The following is a 21,422-nucleotide window of genomic DNA, read 5'->3' on the forward strand; positions in this document are numbered from 1 at the left end:
TCCTTTAGCTTAGGAACCACTGGACCTCCCTTACCGAAAGGAGAGGAGAAAATGCTGCCCCACAATGCATTGCAGCCGCAGCATTTGCCGTCACACAACAGTCGGCCGTTCACGGAAACAACCGATTATGACCGAGAAATGATATCATGAAAGTTACGGTGCTTATTAAGCATTTTAAAACATAGGTGGTAAGTTGCCAAAGTGCTTTGTTTTGAACGTTCATCAGTATTATAATCAAAGAGAGAAATATGAACGTTAGTTTTTACTGAAATGATCAAATAAAGTCAACATTTCACAGTCTTTACTGAGCTGTGTGGAGTTTGTTCAACTTTTAAAAGATGTTTGAATGGTGATATACACAGTGATAGATGTTAAGGACTAACGTTTATAATAAATACATTTGTATTGATTTTAAGATCTTTTCATAGTTCATACAATCATAAGTATTGGGATCATTTGTATTAATGTGGACCGGAGGGAGAGGGTGAGGAGCATACGTTTCACTTTCCTTTTTTATTTCAATTCCAACTTTGGGCATGAAGAATATGTTTCTCTGTTGTCCACGTTCATAAAGCAAAGCAGCAGCATCAGAGCACGGTGCAGAGTCTCTAGATGAGTTTACAGTAGTCCGTGGTTCTTATTGAACATCCATGTTGTAGTCCGCTGTATAGAAAACTGTAGTTTCCATAGTTTGCCCACAGCAGCAGACGCACATTCATGACGTCCGCTGGCGCATCATAAACACGTCAGATAGTGAAAGTGCAGTTGGATTCTCTAAAGTACCGCAGTCTCTTCTCCTAAGTCCTTTTGAATTCTCCTATCCACTATCCCTTAACCCCGTGATGTTTCACTCAGAGGTCAAGGAATAGGAGATAGGGTTAGAATTTAGGAGCACAATTTAGGAGCTGATTTTTGGATTATCGAAACGCAACCCTGCTTTCCTTTCATTAAGGCCCAATCCCAAACCACTCCCTCGACCCTACCCCTCCTTGATGGAGTGAACTCCGTCTGTAGCCACACTCACAGCTCAACGAGGCTCCCTCCTTTCAGATGGAGGGAGTAAACATAAGAGGCTTCTCAATACTCAAATTTCCCCTCCTCAACTCCTCGACTCCTCGGTCCTCCGGTAGTGACCCGGAAATTAATTTCAGCGCCATTTTGAAGGACGTCTCATTTCTCTAAATGCACACCGAGGACCGAGGATCGAGCGTCGAGGAGGCTCTCTGGAGGAGCTATAACCGAGGATACACTGATGGTTCCTCCACGGCTCCTCCGCGGATGCATTTCCGGGAACGGTGGAGGCGTGACGCACGGCCGGACTTATCTCAGCCAATGACAGCTCTGCATGCATCCCCTGGATATTATTTTAGAAACTGCTCTCATCGCAACGCGATGTTTACAGTGAGAACAGCTGTGAGGCCCGTGCAGAAAGCAGAGCAGTGTGTAAAATATATATCACTCAGTATGACAGACCTACTCTCTTTATTTGCTTTAGTTTAGTACAGTGGTTCCCACTGCCGTGGGGCAAGTCCGGGTGTGCCGTGGGATTTTGTGACAACCATACGTTATTATTGCAATTATACAACTACCCAAATATAATTATTTTTTAATTTACTATATCAGTACTTTGTAGGTTTATATGTACGTAATCTGCGCGACTTGCGCGTCCACATCTCCACGTGCAGTGCTGCATACACATGGCTGAGTCAGCGATAACTCTCGAGGGGTGGAGGTATGCCCATTATTTTGAGTTCATCCGAAGAATAGACAGGAATGTGACGGTGAGGCGCAAACTGTGTCCAGGCCAGAAGCTGTTATCCACTGCTGTAAACACCACGTCAAACCTGAACCTGAACCAGGGGCCTATACTACGAACCTGGTTCAACCTAACCTGGATATGTTTGAGTTAGCCGGTTGGCCTAATCCAAAACATACGCGCTCTCGCTAAACTGTACTACGACGCTGGTTATCAAGTGGATCGCTCAAGCCAGCCGTGTCCTATCTAGTTAGGTGCGCGTTCACATGAAAGGGGTGGTATCTGGAGCATTCGACCAATCACAAACATGGAGAAGCGCACTGACAGCGCAGCGTCATACTTCCTGAATGAAAAGTGAACGTTAATACTAGTCAAAAATGAAGAAGTTAAACTTTAAACATCCATGACTTAAACACTTTATCCAGGATAAAAGCCACAGAGCTGCACCTGCAAGGTGAATACAGCTGGAAAAAGAAAAAGTGTTTGAATGCGTACATTAACAGGTTTATGATATCACTGCCCCGTCTAAAACACGATCTGACTTTAATTACATTTGTCTCGAGTGTTTCGTCAACTTATGTGTTGCTTAAAATAATACTTCTGCATACAGTATGTGACACTGTGAGTGTTGCACGGCCAGATACGGCTCAGCTGACTCAGATAAGGAGATATATGATACATTATGAAGTGATATGCCGCGGACTGTACTTAATGTACTCTGATCCGGTTACTTATGTTGTGGCCGATATTTAAGTAAGCTTTCTTAACGCTAATGTTATAATAGTCAGATTGCTCTGAAGATGGAGGTGATATTCTATTCATGTTCACGTTCACACAGTCGGTGATTTTTGCCTTCCGTCTTTCCTGCGACGGCAGTTTTTCTGTATTTCCTTTCTCCTGTAATATGACTTGATCACTTTAAACTCCGCACACTGAGCTCTGATTGGTCAGCAGGCGGTGCTTTCACTGAGTTGAGCTCTTAGCCTGCAACCTAACCTGGTCCCGACCAGGTTAGCTGCTTAGCATATATTACCATGGAGATCTAGCCTGCTAAAAAGAGAACCAGCTTCGGATGACCGGAAAGCCGGAGTTTTCCCTGAATTTAGCCGGTTAAGCGAAAATCCTGCTTCGCAGTATACCCCCCTGGAAAGAACACATGCTAAGGTGGAGCTACCGCACACGCTATTTGTTGTTTGTTTATATCACAGTCTGTTCTTCTTCTCTGTCTTCCGGTTGTTGCCTGTTTTGAATGACGAATACACACTACCGCCGCCTGCTGGTAAGGAGAGTTATTGCCACTCACGCATGCGCAGTTCGTACGTGCTCGGCTGAAGTCTTTGCGGTGTCTGGTTCCAGTGCAACACATGGCCAACACGCAGGAGAACACGCCGACGCAACAGCGTGAGCAGAGATAGACTGCGCAAAAATATACAGATAGTAGGAGACAGAGGACAGCCACGGTCAGATAGGAAAACGAGTAAAGTAACGAGTTACTTTATGTAGAGAGTAACGAAGTAGTGTAATATATTACTTTTTTTTTTTAAGTAATATGTAATATATTACTTTTTTTTTAGTAACGACCCCATCTCTGCTGAAATGTTACATTTATAATTTGTAGTTCAGGACCATGGACAATGCAGCTTCCTTGCATTGACAGTTCTCTGTGCTGAATTTCCTTTGTCTCATTTTTAATGTTGTGACCTGTCTGGTTTAAATTAGTGTGTTGCTGCTTTGATGAAGCCTAATTTTGATAACGTTTCAAATTAATTTCTGAAATATTTCGTTAATAAATATTTCATGAGTAATATAGTTGTCTTTGTCACATTTTATTTGGCATTAGTAAATAATTATGCACATCTACAGATATTTTACATGATATGAGAGATAACACGTGTTATAACTTATAACACGTGTTAAAATAGCCCTTATAACTTATAAGGGCTATTTTGCACAATAGGTGTGCCTTGAGATTTTTACTTGTCCTTTGGTGTGCCTTGGGCACAAAAAGTTTGGGAACCACTGGTTTAGTAGATATCTACAAAGAGTCGATATTTTTCTAAGACCATTTAGTGCATCACATAATAAAATACACAACGGCTGTAACTTGATTATGCTTTAGGAGCTATAGGTGTGTGTGGTACAGTGTCGGTGCGTGTTGTACAGTGTGTAGGTGTGTGTGTGGTACAGTGTGTAGGTGTGTGTGGTACAGTGTAGGTGTGTGTGGTACAGTGTGTAGGTGTATGTGTGTGGTACAGTGTGTAGGTGTGTGTTGTACAGTGCGCAGATGCGGCGGACAGACAGGTCTCAGTTGGTTTGGTGTCCTCTGCTTACTTTTAATACTTGCAAATACAACTTTTGGCCCGTAATTTCAATTCCCCATTTCAGCGACCAGAGAGAGAGGGGGGGGATATATCCAGTCTCTGACTGTGTTACGTTATTATGAGAGTGCTCTCATACTTTAAATTGCATATATTTATATAAATATATTTGTGTGTGTGTGTCCGCATCTGTAGCCTGTTATTGTCTCATTATACCGCACTCTCAATGAATTCAAAGTAAATATGTGGGGGAACAATGTTCAGCTGATCTAACAGAGATTATAAAATATGACAAAACACTCGACAGCTGATGCAGCTGTTGCCACGTAATAATGAACGGACGTCGCTTTAATATGACCGCTCAGAGGAGAGGAGTTCTTCCCCTCCTCTCTCCTCGGTTCCCCTCCTCGGTCCTCCGCTCGCATCTCCTGTGGGCGGGACTAAGTCTCGAGGAGGGGAGTCGAGGAGGGGACATTTAAGAATTGAGAAGCCTCTATAGCAGCAAGCTTTGGGACGGCCTCCCCTTTCTCCGGCAGAAACAGGAAATGCCGTAACTGTATGTAACAACGGTTTCAAATCAGCTTCTCTTAGACAAAACATGTAAATGAATAACTCAAATAAAACTCCAAACATCTTTCATTGTGTTTCAAAGCTCTTTTAGTTTTAAACCTGATGTTTATAAGCTTCTTAGTTTTTGTAACGGTCTGTAAATATACACAACTTTATAATAGAATGCACACATTTACCTTTTTCTAGACTAAAAAACATGAGGTTATCATGAGCTTGTTAACATCGCAATTTATCAGTGGATGTTTGCTGGAACTACTTGTAAACAGCGTGTTTCCTGACGGACACACACAGCGTGACTCCGGTCAGGTAGAGACCGGTCTCAAGTCAGCACCGCTGCAGATTCGCTGTTTGAGGGCTTGATAGCCCACTCCATAGACATAAAGAGTAGACGCCGCATCGACCGCTGCTGCCTATTGGCGCTGACGAGCCGTGGGGCCGCCATCTTGGACCGGTCACCCGCTCCACTCAGTGTAATCTGTCTGGCAGGCGCAATGAAGTGTCAGCGCATTTTATCAATCATAACTCGCTGAATACAAAACTGATTTTCACGGGGGGGGGGGGTTTCTGCAAACGTCATATATGTAGGCATGATACCGGACACATGATTCGGCGTATTTTAATATTCATAGGGCTTAACAGCAATAGAATATTCTGGTATTTGATAGCCTATGTTATGTATGATAGGTATTTTGCAAAAGACACACGATATATAATATATACACACACACACATAAAAAAACACTAATGGTCTATATATGATAGAGAAGCATATTGTGTAGGCCTATACTCAGCTATTTTAATAAGTTGAAAAATGAAGAAACAATAATACATTATACATAGACAGAAGTTATATATCAGTAAAAATGAATATCTATGTCATAAAAAATGAAAATGTACTTCTACATCTATATAAAAAATGTAAATGTTCAAGTTAAACACAAGAACATGACACCACCCCGCCCAAACCATATATACACAAAGTTGCTCATGACACCCGAATGCCCCGTGCATGCGGCTCCTCCAAAGCATGACTGAGAACCTCTTTCTCATATCTTTGTCTTTGGGAAACCATCAAAATAAAAACGGGAGATTTGAGAGTCAACACAAAAACATTTTAAGAAGGAGGTCAAGCTTATTTTCTTCCTTCTTCTTCCTAGATAGATTAGATTTTAGATTTAGATTAGGACCCTTTGTGTTTCAGGTGACAAAGACTTCGTCAGGTAATATGCAATGGGAGCCTTCCAATGTCCGTGTAGGCCAACCACCATGAACACAAGAGCCTCAGTAGCAGCATCGGTCTCATTGTTTCCATCACCCATGTCTACAAAAGCAGACATTGACTGGTTATGTGGATTATATTGCACATGTTTTCTGATGGCCATGTCATCCAACATGAGTGAAACACATCCATATTTAGCCTGGTCGTCCTGGCATCTTCTCTCCAGCATATCCAGCATCATCTTGTTCAGGCCAGGCTTGCCATCCACCGAACACAGCCACCTGTAAAAAAATTGAGAAGTAGCTATTTAACGTACTTGCAACCGTAATTTCCAAAAATGAAATTGAACAACATTAAGACTACCTTTTTGTTGTAGTCTCTCTGAGGTATTTGTATGCCTTTGGACCATGTAGATGGAGTGTGAGGGCACATTCTCTGTGGTCCTTGGAGTACTCATGGCCCTGCTTTGCCTTCAAGTCTATTTGAAGATCTGAAATTGTATGAGAAAAAATTAATAAGTCCCCTTCATATAATAACAAAGGAGTTTAATAAAGAGTGTAAGAGTAAGATGTACATGAATCTCAAAGTGCTACTTTCATCTTCCCTGAGTAGAAATCAAGCCTCTTTGAGTTCTTCATTAATGAGGTTCTTTTCCCTCAAATCCCCCAAAAGAGTCCTCACTGTGGTCTCTGCCCTCTTTTCTCTAGCCATGGCATTCTTCCTCTCTCGCTCGAGACTCTCCACTCTTGCTAAAGCTTCATTGAGTCTGGCCTTAAGAGCAGTAGGAGAAGCAGGCGAGACATAGCTATGATCCTATAAGAGGGATGAACATGGTTTGAGTGATGTTTCACTTCACACACAACACTTTGACACAACTAGAGTATGGCCCACATTCTTTCTTATAGTCATCACCTGTCAAAGCCACTGCCAGCATCATGCGTGTGTGTGTGTGTGTGTGTGTGTGTGTGTGTGTGTGTGTGTGTGCCAGGAATGCATGTTCAACATGTCTTCAATTGTGTGTGTATGTGTTTATTTGTGAGTGTGTTTAATATGAGTGGCAGCAAACAAGAGAGATGAGATTTGACTTTGTCTAAGACCATTATGATATTGAAAATAGAAATACTCACATCATTAGGCTGAGGTTGTGAGTGTGAAGCTTCTGGGTCGTCCTGAGGGGCCACAGACAGGCTCTCTTCAGCTTTTCTGGAAGTAGACGTAGTCCTGCCCTTTTCTGGCTAAAATGAAAAAGCACAACACACACACACACACACACACACACACACACACACACACACACACACACACACACACACACACACACACACACACACACACACACACACACACACACACACACACACACACACACACACACACACACACACACACACACACACACACACACACACACACACCCACACACACACACACACACACACACACACACACACACACACACACACACACACACACACACACACACACACACACACACACACACACACACACACACACACACACACACACACACACACACACACACACATCACACACACACACACACACACACACACACACACGTCACACACGTCACCCTGCCCTGTTATTGATAATAGAATATTTACATTCATGAATGCTAATAACCGTATGATGATACACCTACTCTTTGGAGGTGAACCGGGAAGCTGAAGATGGAGGGAATAACACCATCTCTGAGTCGGACAATCTGTCCTGTCCTGTCAAACTCGTCCTGCTTACAATGCTCACTGCAAATCACGGATGACTCGCTTGCAGTGAACCCTTCCCTCCTCAAAGCAACTTCCCACTTCTTTCTCATATCTTTGTCTTTGGGAAACCTTCAAAATAAAATCGGGAGATTTGAGAGTCAACACAAAAACATTTTAAGAAGGAGGTCAAGCTTATTTTCTTCCTTCTTCTTCCTAGATAGATTAGATTAGATTTTACTGTATTCATCCCACAACGGGGACATTCACTTGTTACAGCAGCGATTTATAAAGTCTCAGTTGGCCATGAACATAATGTTTGCTGGCTACGATTTCGCTGGCGGACATCAATACAGTACAATAATATTCTATTTACAAAATACAACCAATTATAATGTTGAATCTTACTTGTGAAAAGTAATCCCCCGACCCCTGTTCGCAATCGTCCGCCGATTTGCACAGCAATATGCTGCACAGTGCTCTGGCATCTTGAAACCTCTGCTGTCTATGGGTAGAATGTCTGTAGGATGACCGGTCCAAGATGGCGGCCGTATTTCTTGCGCCCCAGCAGCCAATGCGGCGTCTACTCTTTATATGTCTATGGCCCACTCCCCCTCCACACTCGTTGCTTTGGAACAGCCCTCAATATGGCGGACCCTCCGCGTGAACGCGCAAACGGAGGGGTAGGGTGTAGGGGGATGTTTGGGAATGGGCCTTAGAGAATTGGAACGGCACTTATCATCTATGCTTATCATGGCTGCCACTGAGGGACTTCCGGGTCATTTCACCGGAAGGGGAGGGACTTCGCCATTCTATTACAGAGATTTCCGGTCAATCGGTTCTCCCTTCAGAACAAAATTACATGAAATTGTTCTTGAACAACTTTTAATTTACTAACTAAAGCACACAAATATTTTATTTTTTTATTTTACGGCTTCAATAACACATTCTTCATAGAATTCATGTTTTATTAATCTGATTAGGTGTTACATTTCTTTCAACAACTGGAGGACTTCCTTTTAAATAGACTGTTAACGTACTTGACTATAGTTCGTGTAGAATTGTGCTTATTTTGAGCTAAAAGTTGTCAAATATAACGCTATAGCCGATGGCGCTCTTATTTTGAAAAAACCGTCAGACCGGAAGTGGCGTGCTACTGGGGAAACAGACCGTGGAGTAGAATATAAGTTCGACAGAAGTCCTGCTGCTATATCTCCTAAATACAGACAAGATGGAAAACGCATATATCGACAGTTTAATTCTGAAGCTCCACGATGTGGACGCGGTGAAGTTCGGGGAGTACAAGCTGAAGAGCGGCCTTATAACACCCATTTATATTGACCTCAGGGTGCTCGTGTCCCACCCCACGCTCATGAACCAGGTAAACACGTGTTGCATGTCCTCGCTCCCGCACAGCATATGCTAACCTTAGAAACGAACAAACGGCACAAAACTACATTATCCAAATACAAAAGGTTGTTATAATGACGCTAAAATGTACGTCTCCTCATGCGTGTTGAAGTGAGGTGATAACGATGTGGCAATGTGTGTATCGACAGCCTAAAAGTCCAACAATCACGATAAAAGACCTCCGTTTTTCTTTATTTTAGAACAATACCGTTTATGCAAGTTGAAACCTATGCCTAATTTGATTGTCTATTCATATGGGCTTCCCCTTCTGTGAATATGGTCTTTATTATAGTTAACTCTACCACAAAAACAGTAACTAAAGACTCAAATTATCCAGAAGTTGAATAAACTATTCTATGACGCTATCAGAAAAATTGGATATTTGTTAATGACAGTACTTGGCTATTTCATCATGTTCATTTAACGTAGTAGTCATTAAAAGGTTACACCAAAGAGCAATTGTTTGGAAATGTATTACCTCTAAAATGCACTCCAAATATTCATAAGCCATTTTTATAGTTACCACATTATCAGAGACACAGTATATCAGGTGTCACATTTTAAACTGTGGTGGGGAAACATTTAAGTTTATTAGATGTTGTAGAATTCCATGTGACTTCATTGTTGTGTAGCCCTTACCTCAAGACTGCAGCAGTATGGTCTGACTCTTGATCCCTTGTTTGTTTGCAGGTTTCAAGTCTCATCTACGAGCGAGTGCAAGAAGAGGGGCTTCAGTTTGACTCGGTGTGCGGGGTCCCATACACAGCCCTGCCTATGGCCACAATCATCTGTTCCAGACATGAACTGCCTATGCTCATCAGGCGAAAGGAGGCTAAGGACTATGGTTAGTGACAAGGAGGCTAAACAAGCTTTTTTTGTAAAATTTAGGAGTATTCACGTATTTTGTCTAATCAGAATTGTCCTATTTTGACAATCTGGATAGTAACATGTATAAAAATGACGCTTATTTAAAATCACAGCGACTTGCTCTTTATGTATAAAAGGATCCATATTGGGATGTGTTTGTCCTTTATGGTACCGTGATACCATTCGGAGATTCACAAAGCGAAACATAGATGTTACATCCCTGAAGCCCATTTGTTACCTGACAAAAAAGGCATTAGCACCCACTAACCGCTGTCTTTTGTTCTGAGTGGGAAGGTTACAATTGGCATTCATTCCTGGGACAAATTACTCTGCAGTAGTCATGGGTATTTATCGACTCTAGCCACGTTTGGCTGTAATGAAAACACGACACATGCAGACATGCCAATTCGGTCCTTTTCCTGGGCCCCTTTGTCTGACAAAGTTAAAGGGAATACACTATAGATTAAAACAACAGGGATTTGGCAAGTAATTATAATTTAGAAATGTACAACACATTTAACTAATGTTAGCATATTGACAGAATTGTTCACTTCAACTTGCCTATTTTCATAAAACACTCTTCATTCAAACTTAACAGAAACAAAATAAATAAATCTAAGTCTTTGCCCTGTCACAACTACCAACTCCGCTTTGAGTGTTTGAAATAGGAAAATATGAAGTAACATATATTAAAAAGAGAAAACCGACATTACTGCCTTTAACTGTTTACTAAACCTGCTATAAGAGCCAGCATACTCGTCGACTGGCATTCTATTAGCAGTATACGCCCTATTTTTAACCAGGTTTTCCCATATTAAAAACACCGGTATATTCCTGCTAATTTTGTTTAAAAGTGTATAAGATAAGAGACACTATAGTCTATGACTAATAGTAATAAGCTTTTTGAGGGCTGATTTGATTGTAGGTAAGTGAATTATGGCCATTGTGCAGTTGCTGTTAGTTTGGTTGAATAGGGACTAATAATGCTCCTTATGTAACCCCTCTAGGAACCAAGCGTCTGGTGGAGGGCTCATTTCGGGAGGGGGATATATGTCTGATTATTGAAGACACTGTGACCAGCGGCAGCAGCATCCAGGAGACCGCTGAAGTGCTCTACGCAGGGGGACTGAAGGTACAGAATCAGAAACTACAGTAGGAACCATGACTTGTCTGAATTATCACTGTAGAGGTCATCAAGTACTGTAATAATGAAACAAAGTGCAGCAACTATCTTTTTTTTCCCCTTCTAGGTGACTGATGCCGTGGTGCTGATGGACAGAGAGCAGGGCGGTGTGGAGATGTTGGCTTCTAAGGGCATTCGGCTCCATCCCATCATCTCCATGTTCAAGCTGCTCAACGTGCTGCTGGCAGCCGAGCGCATCGATGCCAAAACAGCGCAGAGCGTCCGCGAGTTCATCCTGGACAACAACACTTTCAGGTACAGTCCAAACGTTTTCCAAACTAAGATGGCGAGGATAGGTGTTGTGTTTTTAATTCACACCTTACTGCTAACATTTGCTACTTCCTCTCCTCTTTCAGCCCCAAGAAGGAGAACAGCAATGGAGTTTCTGCGACCAAAAAGCTGTGTTTGGAGCAGACGATGGAGCTGAGCTACGCAGAGAGAGCCAAATTACCAAGTATGTAGGCTTTCAAGCATTTAGGCGGTGGTGGCGAAGTTGATAGGGACTTGGCTTGGCAACTGGAAGGTCACCAGTTCAAGACCAAGTGCTACCGAGGTGTCCCTGAGCAAGGCACCGTTCCCCACACTGCTCCCCGGGCGCCGTTCTAAATGGCAGCACACTGCTCCTAACACTAGGATGGGTCAAATGCAGAGAAACAATTTCCCCACGGGGATTAATAAAAGTCCATCTTTATTTATTTAAAAGGGTGACTGCACATTAATAAACATTTCTGTAAATGTGCCAGACGTAGCAAGGAGGCTATTTTTCATCTCTAGTCCTGGACAGATGTTGTACGTTGACCTAAACAAATCTTACATTTAAAATAACAAGTAATACAGTCACTAAAAACATGCAATATACAATACTGGAAATGCTATTAAAGATCAACAAAACAAAACATGCATATTAACAATATTTTTTTGCAAGGTGTCTTCCAACTTCAAAGAAAAACCCTTCCAGCCTTTTCATTCATTTCAATTATCTTTTTAAAGGACTTTTTACATTGTTATTCTTCATTTCTGCAAGTCATATCATTTAGATCAGGGGTGGGGAACCTCCGGCCTCCGGGCCGTATACGGCCCGCGAGACAATTTGGTACGGCCCTCGATGTCATTTATAAACACACGCAAAAAATAAAAAAATGAAAGAAATCTAGACCGCAAACAAATTAAACAAGTGAGTGCCTGTTTTTCCTGGCCAAGGTCAGGGTCCTTGAACACAACACGAGCCTAACGTGTCATCACGTGGTATATGTCTCGACTGACAGGGGTGCAGTTCTGACGGAGAGCACCAGAACGCCACTCCAGCACTTCAGAAATTGCAGTACCGATAAGTCCATACACATGCCGCAGTTTCTGCGTGTCTGTGTCTTTAGTTGAAGGCCCGGTGGCGATCTGCTCATCTGTCATACTGATCAGACAGTCAATAACTGTGTTGTTATTAGCATCTGGTTAGCTAGCTATGCTAACGAATATAAGAAGCTTTTTCTACAACCAGTGAGGTAAAGGCACATCTTTATATGATCATTATAGTTATAAAAAAAATAAGAGAATAAAGTAAACAGGTATAAAATACTATATGACAGTTATTAATAAAGAAGAATACAGTTTCAAAGGGGAGTAATTTGTCAAATATCCATAAATTAAAAGAAAATCTGCTTACAGTTGTGTTTGGGTGTTGAGAGATGTGTCCATAGATCTCCTAATGTTGCTCTCAAAGTGCACCAGATTGATGCTTTTAACTTCAACATTTAAAAAAAATCTTCCCAGGGGAGCACGCCACACCCTGCACGTGCATGCATACGCGAGTCATGGTGAGATATCTGGATTAAGAGGTTGCTTTTTCTTTGCACAGAATGAAATGAATGGGCTGTGATTTTTGTTTGTTTAAGCAGAGGTCAATAACTTGTACGGCCCTCTGAGGATATTGTAAAAATTGAAATGGCCCTTGAGAGGAAAAAGGTTCCCCACCCCTGATTTAGATAGCGTCATTTGGTGTAAATTGCATGTTGATAAAAAGCTCTTCATCCAGTCTCTCCCCTTATTGTCTGCAGACGTCCACCCTCTGGCGGCAAAGCTGCTGAACATCATGGAGGAGAAGAGCTCCAACCTGTGTGTGTCCTTAGACCTGACAAGCAGCGAGGAGCTCCTGCAGCTCGCCGACTCCCTGGGCCCCCTCGTCTGCATCCTGAAGACCCACGTAGACATCCTGAAGGTCAGTGAGACCAGGCCATACTGAACACGAAGAATACCGACGGTTTATTCTGAGATTTAGAACATAATAAACAAACCAAATAAAGGCCTTAAATCTCAGATTAGTGTTAAAAAGTAAATAATAACAGCTGAAATATTTATTATACCAGGGTGTCCACGGGGTCTTAAAAAGTATTAAAAGTTGATAAATCAATTTAGCAAAAATTAAGGCTATTAAAATGTATTAAACGGCATTTTCCAAGGTATTAAGAAGGTCCACAGCAACGACAACATGAAACGCCCTTTAATTTACTGAAACAACATGTTGGGAAACCCCCTCAAGGTGGCCCCATGCATAGCACGCCATAAAATGCTGCTTCTTATTTTAAGTTTCGTTTCGTTGCCTTGCTCCGCTCTGTGGGGGTGGGGGGGTTTTATCTGCTGGTGGACTACCTGAGAGATATACAGCAGGAGAACACGCCGTCCACCGCGGAGAATAAACAGAAGGGCAACCATGCTCCGGGTCTTCTTCGCTGCTTTTGATGTATTTTGTTTGCGGCAGCAGCGCCACTTACAGGCCTGGCATATGTACTACAGCATTTCCAGCGGTCTAGTGTGAACTGACACGTTAATGAATCGAATGCGTGTGAACGGAAGACTTTTTTGCGTTTTACTGTATGCGTCCTCGTGGGGCCGGGGTCTAAGCCAAACTATATCCGGTCACAGAGATCTGCTATTTTAAAGTAAGGTCAACACATATCGACCATAAATATAGTCTATATTACAGGCATGAGAATCACTCACCTTTCGGCGAAATTCGCCGTTTTGAATCCAAAATAGGTCGTTTGTGTGATTCATGTAGATCTGCAATAAAAATATTTTTGGGGTATGGGGGGGGTCTGGGACCCGGAGTAATCTGCGGCCGCGAGCTGTTATGTGCCATCATGACACGCATGGTGTTCTTTTTTTATATATTATATTGCAGCGCGAGCTGTGTGCTCGAGTCTTCCTGCCTGTCGGCTCTGCTGCTCCGCGATGATGGTCTAGCTTCAGCAGCCACATTAGCTACGGGTGCGTTCGTTAATATTAACTGCGGTCCGGAGTCACTGTGGTACAGACTGGACCGCTGGTGAACAGCTGTTAGAACGGGCCGTTCAGGTGTTCAGAGCAGAGCTCCCTGTCGGAGCGCAGAGCGTGATGTGCACTGAAAAGTGTTTCTGTCGCAATATTATCGTTGAGCTAGCTAGCTAGCATACATTGTCACTATCTGCTAACGTTAGCTTTAGCCTTCGTTTTCTAATAAAAAAAAATGCATAGGCGATAAACGGAGGTGGTATAAGTATAGATCTTGTACTTGAGTAAAAGTAGAAGCACTCAGATATTGTACTAGAGTAAAAGTAGAAGTACTCAGATCTTGTACTTGATTAAAAGCAGAAATACTCAGATCTTGTACTTGAGTAAAAGTAGAAGTACTCAGGTCTTGTACTTGAGTAAAAGTAGAAGTACCAGAGTGTTGGAATAGGAATACTCTGTTAGTAAAAGTCCTGCATTCAAAATGTTCCTCAAGTAGAAAAGTATTCTCATCAAAATATAGTGAAAGTAGCGACAGTAAAAGTAGTCGTTGTGCAGATTGGTCCATTTCAGAATATTATATATGATATGTTTTATAATGATTGATCATGAAAGTGTTCTCAATGCTGGTAAAGGTGCAGCTAGTTTGAATGACTTTGTATACTGCAGGGTAGCTTGTGGATTTACTCCAGGTGGAACTAAAGTCTGATTCAACACTTGATTAGATTTCACATCATTCATCCAGATCTGTGAAGTAACTAAAGGTATTAAATACATGTAGTGGAGTAAAAGTACACCATTTACCTATGAACTGTAGAGGAGAAGAAGAACAAAGTAGCAAAACATTGAAATACTTAAATAAAGTACAAGTATCTCAAAATTGTACCCAAGTATAGTACTTGAGTTTATGAATTTAGTTACTTTACACCAGATGCCATAAAGATAGAAAGACTCAACCTTGCACAGAGGCATGACAATAGATTTTCAAAATGCTCAACAGTGCTGCCAAAATTATAAACTGACTGCTACACAATTAAAATAAATGCTTTTATATATTTTTATTAGATGTGACTCTTTAGCGTTTCTGTTATTATTAACACTGCTGCTTTAGTTGTTTTGACTGCTAAAATCCTCTGTTATTCCTCATTTTAAAGCCGATATTCCGTGGGGTCCGGGGGCTCAGGTCCTTGTCACCTTTTCTATACCTGATGAGTTTGCATCCCTGATAATACTTAGTAAGGAGGTCATAATATTTTTGACTCATGTCTGAAGTTAAGTTTCTCCAGCTCTCCCCAGGTTGGCAAAAAAATGCATCTCAAAATGCATCAGATTGATGCTTTAAAATATGGAATATTCAAAATGTTCTTCCGAGGGAGCATGCCCCCGGGCCCCCCTAGAGGGATAATATCCTTCTCACCTTTTTCACCCCTGACCCGTTTTCATGCCTGATATTAAGAACGAGAAAAGTCTTAACATATATATCGTTTTTTGTAAACATATGACAAATGTGTGAGGGCGATGACGTCAGAGCATCGTCCTATGTGCCGGCGTAGCCCCGGACAGGCCCAGCCCAATTTAACCCCTGGGTATTTGTGAGGGAGCTCCTATATGGCATTACCCCGCTGAAGCTCACCAAAGTTTAATATATTTCATAGTTCAAAGTTTTGTCAATTGTTTTGTTTATTGGTCAAATACTGGTTTCTGAGGAGTTCTACTGGAGTGAAAGAGCACATGCACAGCAAAGCAGCATGCTGCATTAACCCTGACCTTCACAGAGAGGTTGAAGTTCATGTGGAGAGGAGGCTTCAGTAGTCTGTCTGCACTCTGTTTAGTTGTGCTATCTTACAATCAATATAGTAAATGTGAGGTAAAGTGTGTCGCCAAGGTAACCGGGTAGAACTCGAAGTTGCGATGAGGTCTTAAAATGTATGGAAAGGGTCTTAAAAAAGGTCTTAAAAGGTATTAAATTTGACTTCAGGATTCCTGCATATACCCTGTAATGGTTTCTGAGGAGTTTTACTGGAATGAAAGAGCACACATACTGCATTAAACCTGACCTTCACAGATGCGGCTTTCACACCAGCGCTTTTCCCTTTCTAGCTCCGAGCGGGAGCTTTTCAGGGCTCCGGTTTCCCTTTTCTGCTCCCACTCTGTTCACACCGCCCAGAGCTGCCGCTGCTGCGTCATGAAGTCACCGTTTACATGCCTGCTTCATAAAATCCAAACCGCGCGGAAATCCCTCACATCGACGACAACAACAACAATATCCGATTGTATTGAAGCGCTGTTCGCTTTGGTTATCCTCTTACGAAACGAAATGGAAGGCATCGGACGACTTTACAAGGGACGACTTTACTTGGAACTTTACAAACATCACATGCGAAATGCAAGACTTCTTTGTGGTCTTCAGCATCTACTTCAACGACGAATCTGCCCCCGCCTCGACGTAAGAGAGACGTAAGCGACGCCGCCTCTTAGCTCCGAAGCTCTTGCCTCTAGACCGACAATTTTTTGGAGCTGGCAGTGAACCGGATTCCGGAGCTAAGAGGCGGCGCCTCTGCGGTGTGAACAGGAAAAACCGGTACTTTTCAGGCTCCAGCTCCGAGCTGGAGCTGAAAACGCGTTGGTGTGAAAGGGGCAAGAGAGGTTGAAGTTCATGTGGAGAGGAGGCTTCAGTAGTCTGTCTGCACTCTGTTTAGTTGTGCTATCTTACAATCAATATAGTAAATGTGAGGTAAAGTGTGTCGCCAATGTAACCGGTTAGAACTCGAAGTTGCGATGAGGTCTTAAAATGTATGGAAAGGGTCTTAAAAAAGGTCTTAAAAGGTATTAAATTTGACTTCAGGATTCCTGCATATGCCCTCTTTACACATAAACTGAAAATTAGTTTGTCCAAACATACTTTGTTAAAAAGCAGACAAACAATTTCTCACATACAGTTTAAATGAAACAAGAGACAGTCATGCCATTAATCTTAAAGCGTTTTTTTTTATTTAAAAAAAAAAATGTATAGATGTAATAAATAATTATAATAATAAGCTCGAATAATTATGATTTAAAAAAAGGATATAAACATATAAAGGATACAAAAAAACCAAGACACTTATTTAGAGTTAGATTTAAACTGGTTGCATGACATTAACATATGTTTATTCATTTGTCTAATAACAGGATTACACAGCGGATTTCACTCAGAAACTGCAGGCTCTGGCTGAGAAACACAACTTCCTCGTCTTCGAAGATCGCAAGTTCGCTGACATTGGAAACACAGTCAAGCATCAGTATGATGGTAATTTAGATTGAGCATATTTTTGAAAAACGTATAACTTTGTTCTTGTGTCTATTGTAAGTATTTTAACAGTATGCTAAAAGAAACATAGTAGAAATAAACGAGTGCAAGACAATTAATCTTGAGCTGGCTCTTAAAAGGATGAACACCCTCAGGCTTGTGGGAGGCTCTTCCTCGGTCATAGGCTGTAATAATAAAAAGACGCCTCTCTGCGGGTCTACATTTTTCTTTAGCTATGAACTAAGGCGCAGTACCAGAAGACCTGAGCTTTCTAAAAGGTTCATCATTTAAAAGCAATACTGACAAATTGCTAGGAACCAGACCATTAGCAGCCCAAAAATCTGTGACTTTTTCTCCCCCAGGTGGTGTGTACCAGATTTCGTCCTGGTCCCACATAGTGAATGCCCACGTGGTGCCGGGCCCCGGGGTGGTGCAGGGCCTCGGTGCGATAGGGAAGCCTCTGGGCCGTGGCTGCTTGCTCATAGCACAGATGAGCTCCCAGGGATCTCTGGCTACTGGGGAGTATACCCAGGCTGCGGTAAGCAATGTCTCTGTAACTCTAATGGTGCATTTCCACCATGGCGCGGTTTAAGCGTGTTGGGCCTGTTTTTGGTTGCGTTTCCACTATGCCTAGTTCCGGCCGGGGGCTACTTTTTCACCTTTTTTCTGGCCCGACAAAATCGTGGTTCTATCGGGGCCAACAAACAGGCTAAGTCGGGCTCAGTTTGCTAAACTAGAGAGAATCGCTGGCAAGGGGGTTACAACTACAACAAGATGAACATATTTGGCCGTGATTTAATTGTAATACACGTTTCAAAATGATGCCGAAGTAACAACATACTGATACCGGTTAGTAAAAAAACCATGAATTAATGCTTTGACAAGTCTGCAGACAGACGGCAGGTGAAAAACCCTTTTTAAAATGCGTGTTTTCTAAATGGAGATCGGACCGTCCACACTCACAACAACGGCCTATACAGACATAAATAAACCAGCGACTGTATTCGCCATGACACAGGCAGTCTGTGGTTTGTACTTGTTTAACTTTTGTCTAGTTTCTGAACAGATATGAAGAGCTGTGATCTCTGAGTGCTAAGAGCTAACGGCTGTTGTTTTTCTCGGGCGCTCATTGAAGATGACGTCACGGCTCCGCCTACACTGCGTTACTATAGATACTACCCCAGTTCCTAAACTGTAATGGAAGCGCAGCATTAAAGTGAGCTGGGCCTAACAAAACAGTACTAAGTTGAGCGAGGCCTGCGGTGGAAATGCGCCATTATAAATTGCAGAGGGCATCAGTCAGGCTTCTCTAATCTACAATCTGTTATCTGTCCACAGCTGAAGATGGCCGAGGACCACTCAGACTTTGTGATTGGCTTCATCTGTGGCTCTAAGATCACAAAGAGGCCAGAGTTCATCCACATGACCCCCGGGGTGCATATGAAGGCTGGAGGTAACTTTGACTTTCATTTTGCTTTTTACTCTGTTAGCTATTTTGCTAAAGACAAACCTCTCGTCTACAAAATGACATTTGCATACAACTCAACTGAATTGTCGATTACTTTAAGAAGGGCTCGTATTTTCTGCTGTTGCATTTTTAAGCACTTGTTTTTCCTCCAATGTAGTTATTCCTCTTTAACACCAGGAGGAGCTATAGTACCAGAAATGATTGCTATGCATTTCCATCTATACTCCTTCTCATACTCAACGACAACCTCCCCCTTTCTCTATCCCCCCTCCTCATCCTTTCTCTCCCACCCCTCTCTCACAGGTGATGGGTTGGGCCAGCAGTACACCACGCCAGAGGAAGTCCTCTGCAACAAAGGCTCTGATGTCATCATCGTGGGCCGCGGTATCCTGGAGGCTCCTGATAGGCGGACAGCTGCTGAATTATACAGGAAGTGCGGCTGGCAGGCGTACACAAAGAGACTTGGCCAGAGCGGCCAATAGGAGTTAGGGAGGCATCAATATGTCTTATTTTTAACTTAACCTGCCGCAATTAAGGATCTCTGTGGGATGACCTTCTCTATTTAATTTCCGAGGAACACCAGGGTGCACTAGTTGTATACATATGTAGACTTTTGCAGGACTTACCTGGCTGCTGTGGGGATTTGTACACTTTACTTTGGAGCTAATGTTAATGCACTCTTTTGATTCTGTCCTATTTTCATTACGCTGCTTTACCGGTGTTCTTCTGATTCCTTCCTATGAATAAACTGCAAATCTCGGGGCAGGTTTAAACATATTTGGGGAAATGTTTCAGTATTATCAGGTGCATTATTTAGAATAGGTACGTTTTTTGTTTTGTTTGCTGTTGAACTCCCAATTTCCCTGATGGCAATTGTGTTAAATCTGAAATTTCAGGTGTCATTTCCTTGACAAAGACTAAAGCTTTTCTTCATCACAAACCTGCCATTCCTGAGTATCCCTTCATATAATTGCCAAAATATTAGACCAAGATCTTAAGCACATATTAGAGTGAACCTTTTAAATGGATGTATAATATTAAGGTTGCATTTCAGGGAATTTTTGTTGGGTCTTTAATGTTTAACTAGTTCCTGAGTATCAGTATTACAAATATTTTAACAGTTAGTTCATTTCATAGCAAACTGACCGACTTGGTCCCAATTCAGTAGAATGATGGATGTCACATCTTTCAAATGTCAAGAGTCCTGACTTGATTTTGCGGCTTTGAACACTTAAATTAATTAATTTCACAGGTGGTGGCTTTTGATTTGCTTAATTGATTGGAATACCCTATTTTTTACAACTTGCGGCCCATTTGAACAGTGTTTGATATTTATTTTACGACCTGTTCCAATGATACACGTCTGAACTAACAGATTGTTTAAATTACAAGATGAGAGAAGGCCTAATACGGTCAAGTTATTCTAGACAATTTGATGGAGTCCTATGTTTGCCGTCCATATTGTTTAACTTACTGAGGTGACATCCATTTTTTTGATAACGAGATACAATTTCAGTTATAGAGAGAATGATCCCAGTTGTTCTGCATTGTTTATTGTCCGTCAAGTTACAAAACAAGTTCTGTTAATTAAAGAGAGAATTGTTTTCCATTTGTGACACAAACATTTAAACGTTTTGTAAATGTGTCCTAGAGCCACGACAGTTGTGCTGTTATTAGGCCTACATGCAGGGATATGGTTTTCTTGATTTAATGATTACATTTAAAGTTTCTTATACATTGATACCTGGTTTGGCTTTTTCCCTCCATGTACTTTCATATTATGACTAAACGAAGCAATAAAATGTATACCAAAAAAGTATTACGGACTATTTCCAATAAACATTGTGTTGAAAAACCTTTTCCCCAAGTTTTTGTTTAATATGGATCCCTTGCTGTACACATACATATTTTTTGTAATGAAGATTTTTTTATAATGATCTCTGTGAAGAAGTCAGATGACATTTAATATCAGTTTTTCTCCCTTTTGTATATTGTTTTTCATTCACAATTTGGATATCCTTGAATGGTGAGGCATTTTCAGCTTATGACAAATTCTAAACAATGTAATACTCTTAATACTTTTTTTAATCAAGTTATTCTAGACTTCCTTTTAATGGGTTTACTTTTTTTTTAAATGTTATTAATCTTGCATTATAATACCTCACGTTAAACTTTCCTTAATCTTCTCTGTAATGTGCCTGCTGAATGTTGCGGCACTTGAAATGAATTGTTAGTCGTTTTCATTAGTCAAACTACAATTCCCATAATGCAACCCTTTATTGGACAGGCTTGTCTCTTTCAAACTTAAGTAAAACAATAATGTTTAAGACTTTGTAAAGACCAGTCAGTTTTCAAAA

The 21,422-nt window shown here is 41.6% G+C and overlaps 2 protein-coding genes across 4 annotated transcripts; one reads left to right on the forward strand and one right to left on the reverse strand.

Annotated features, from left to right (window-relative positions):
• Positions 1-4,781: 4,781 nt before the first annotated feature.
• On the reverse strand, positions 4,782-8,336 carry LOC139435948 (THAP domain-containing protein 6-like). Of its 3 annotated transcripts, XR_011645152.1 has the most exons (6): positions 7,996-8,336; positions 7,527-7,719; positions 6,991-7,098; positions 6,438-6,676; positions 6,227-6,353; positions 4,782-6,144 (listed from the first exon to the last, which is right to left on the reverse strand). XR_011645152.1 is itself a non-coding variant. In XM_071207044.1 (4 exons), the coding sequence occupies exons 1-4, from the start codon at positions 8,073-8,075 to the stop codon at positions 6,479-6,481; spliced, it is 579 nt and encodes a 192-aa protein (XP_071063145.1). In that variant the 5' UTR covers positions 8,076-8,336; the 3' UTR covers positions 6,373-6,478. The 3 variants fall into 3 exon arrangements, 1 of the variants encoding a protein (XP_071063145.1); XR_011645153.1 differs by lacking the exon at positions 6,438-6,676; XM_071207044.1 differs by lacking the exons at positions 4,782-6,144; positions 6,227-6,353 and having other exon boundaries at positions 6,373-6,676.
• A 387-nt stretch (positions 8,337-8,723) lies between these two features.
• Positions 8,724-20,921, forward strand: umps (uridine monophosphate synthetase). The gene is made up of 10 exons (XM_034110321.2): positions 8,724-8,968; positions 9,688-9,841; positions 10,872-10,996; positions 11,115-11,302; positions 11,404-11,501; positions 13,099-13,259; positions 17,480-17,597; positions 17,960-18,135; positions 18,936-19,050; positions 19,369-20,921. The coding sequence occupies exons 1-10, from the start codon at positions 8,819-8,821 to the stop codon at positions 19,545-19,547; spliced, it is 1,464 nt and encodes a 487-aa protein (XP_033966212.1). The 5' UTR covers positions 8,724-8,818; the 3' UTR covers positions 19,548-20,921.
• The last annotated feature ends 501 nt before the right edge of the window (positions 20,922-21,422 follow it).

This window comes from Pseudochaenichthys georgianus, chromosome 21 (assembly GCF_902827115.2).
Source record: "Pseudochaenichthys georgianus chromosome 21, fPseGeo1.2, whole genome shotgun sequence".
Taxonomy (NCBI): Eukaryota; Metazoa; Chordata; class Actinopteri; order Perciformes; family Channichthyidae; genus Pseudochaenichthys; species Pseudochaenichthys georgianus.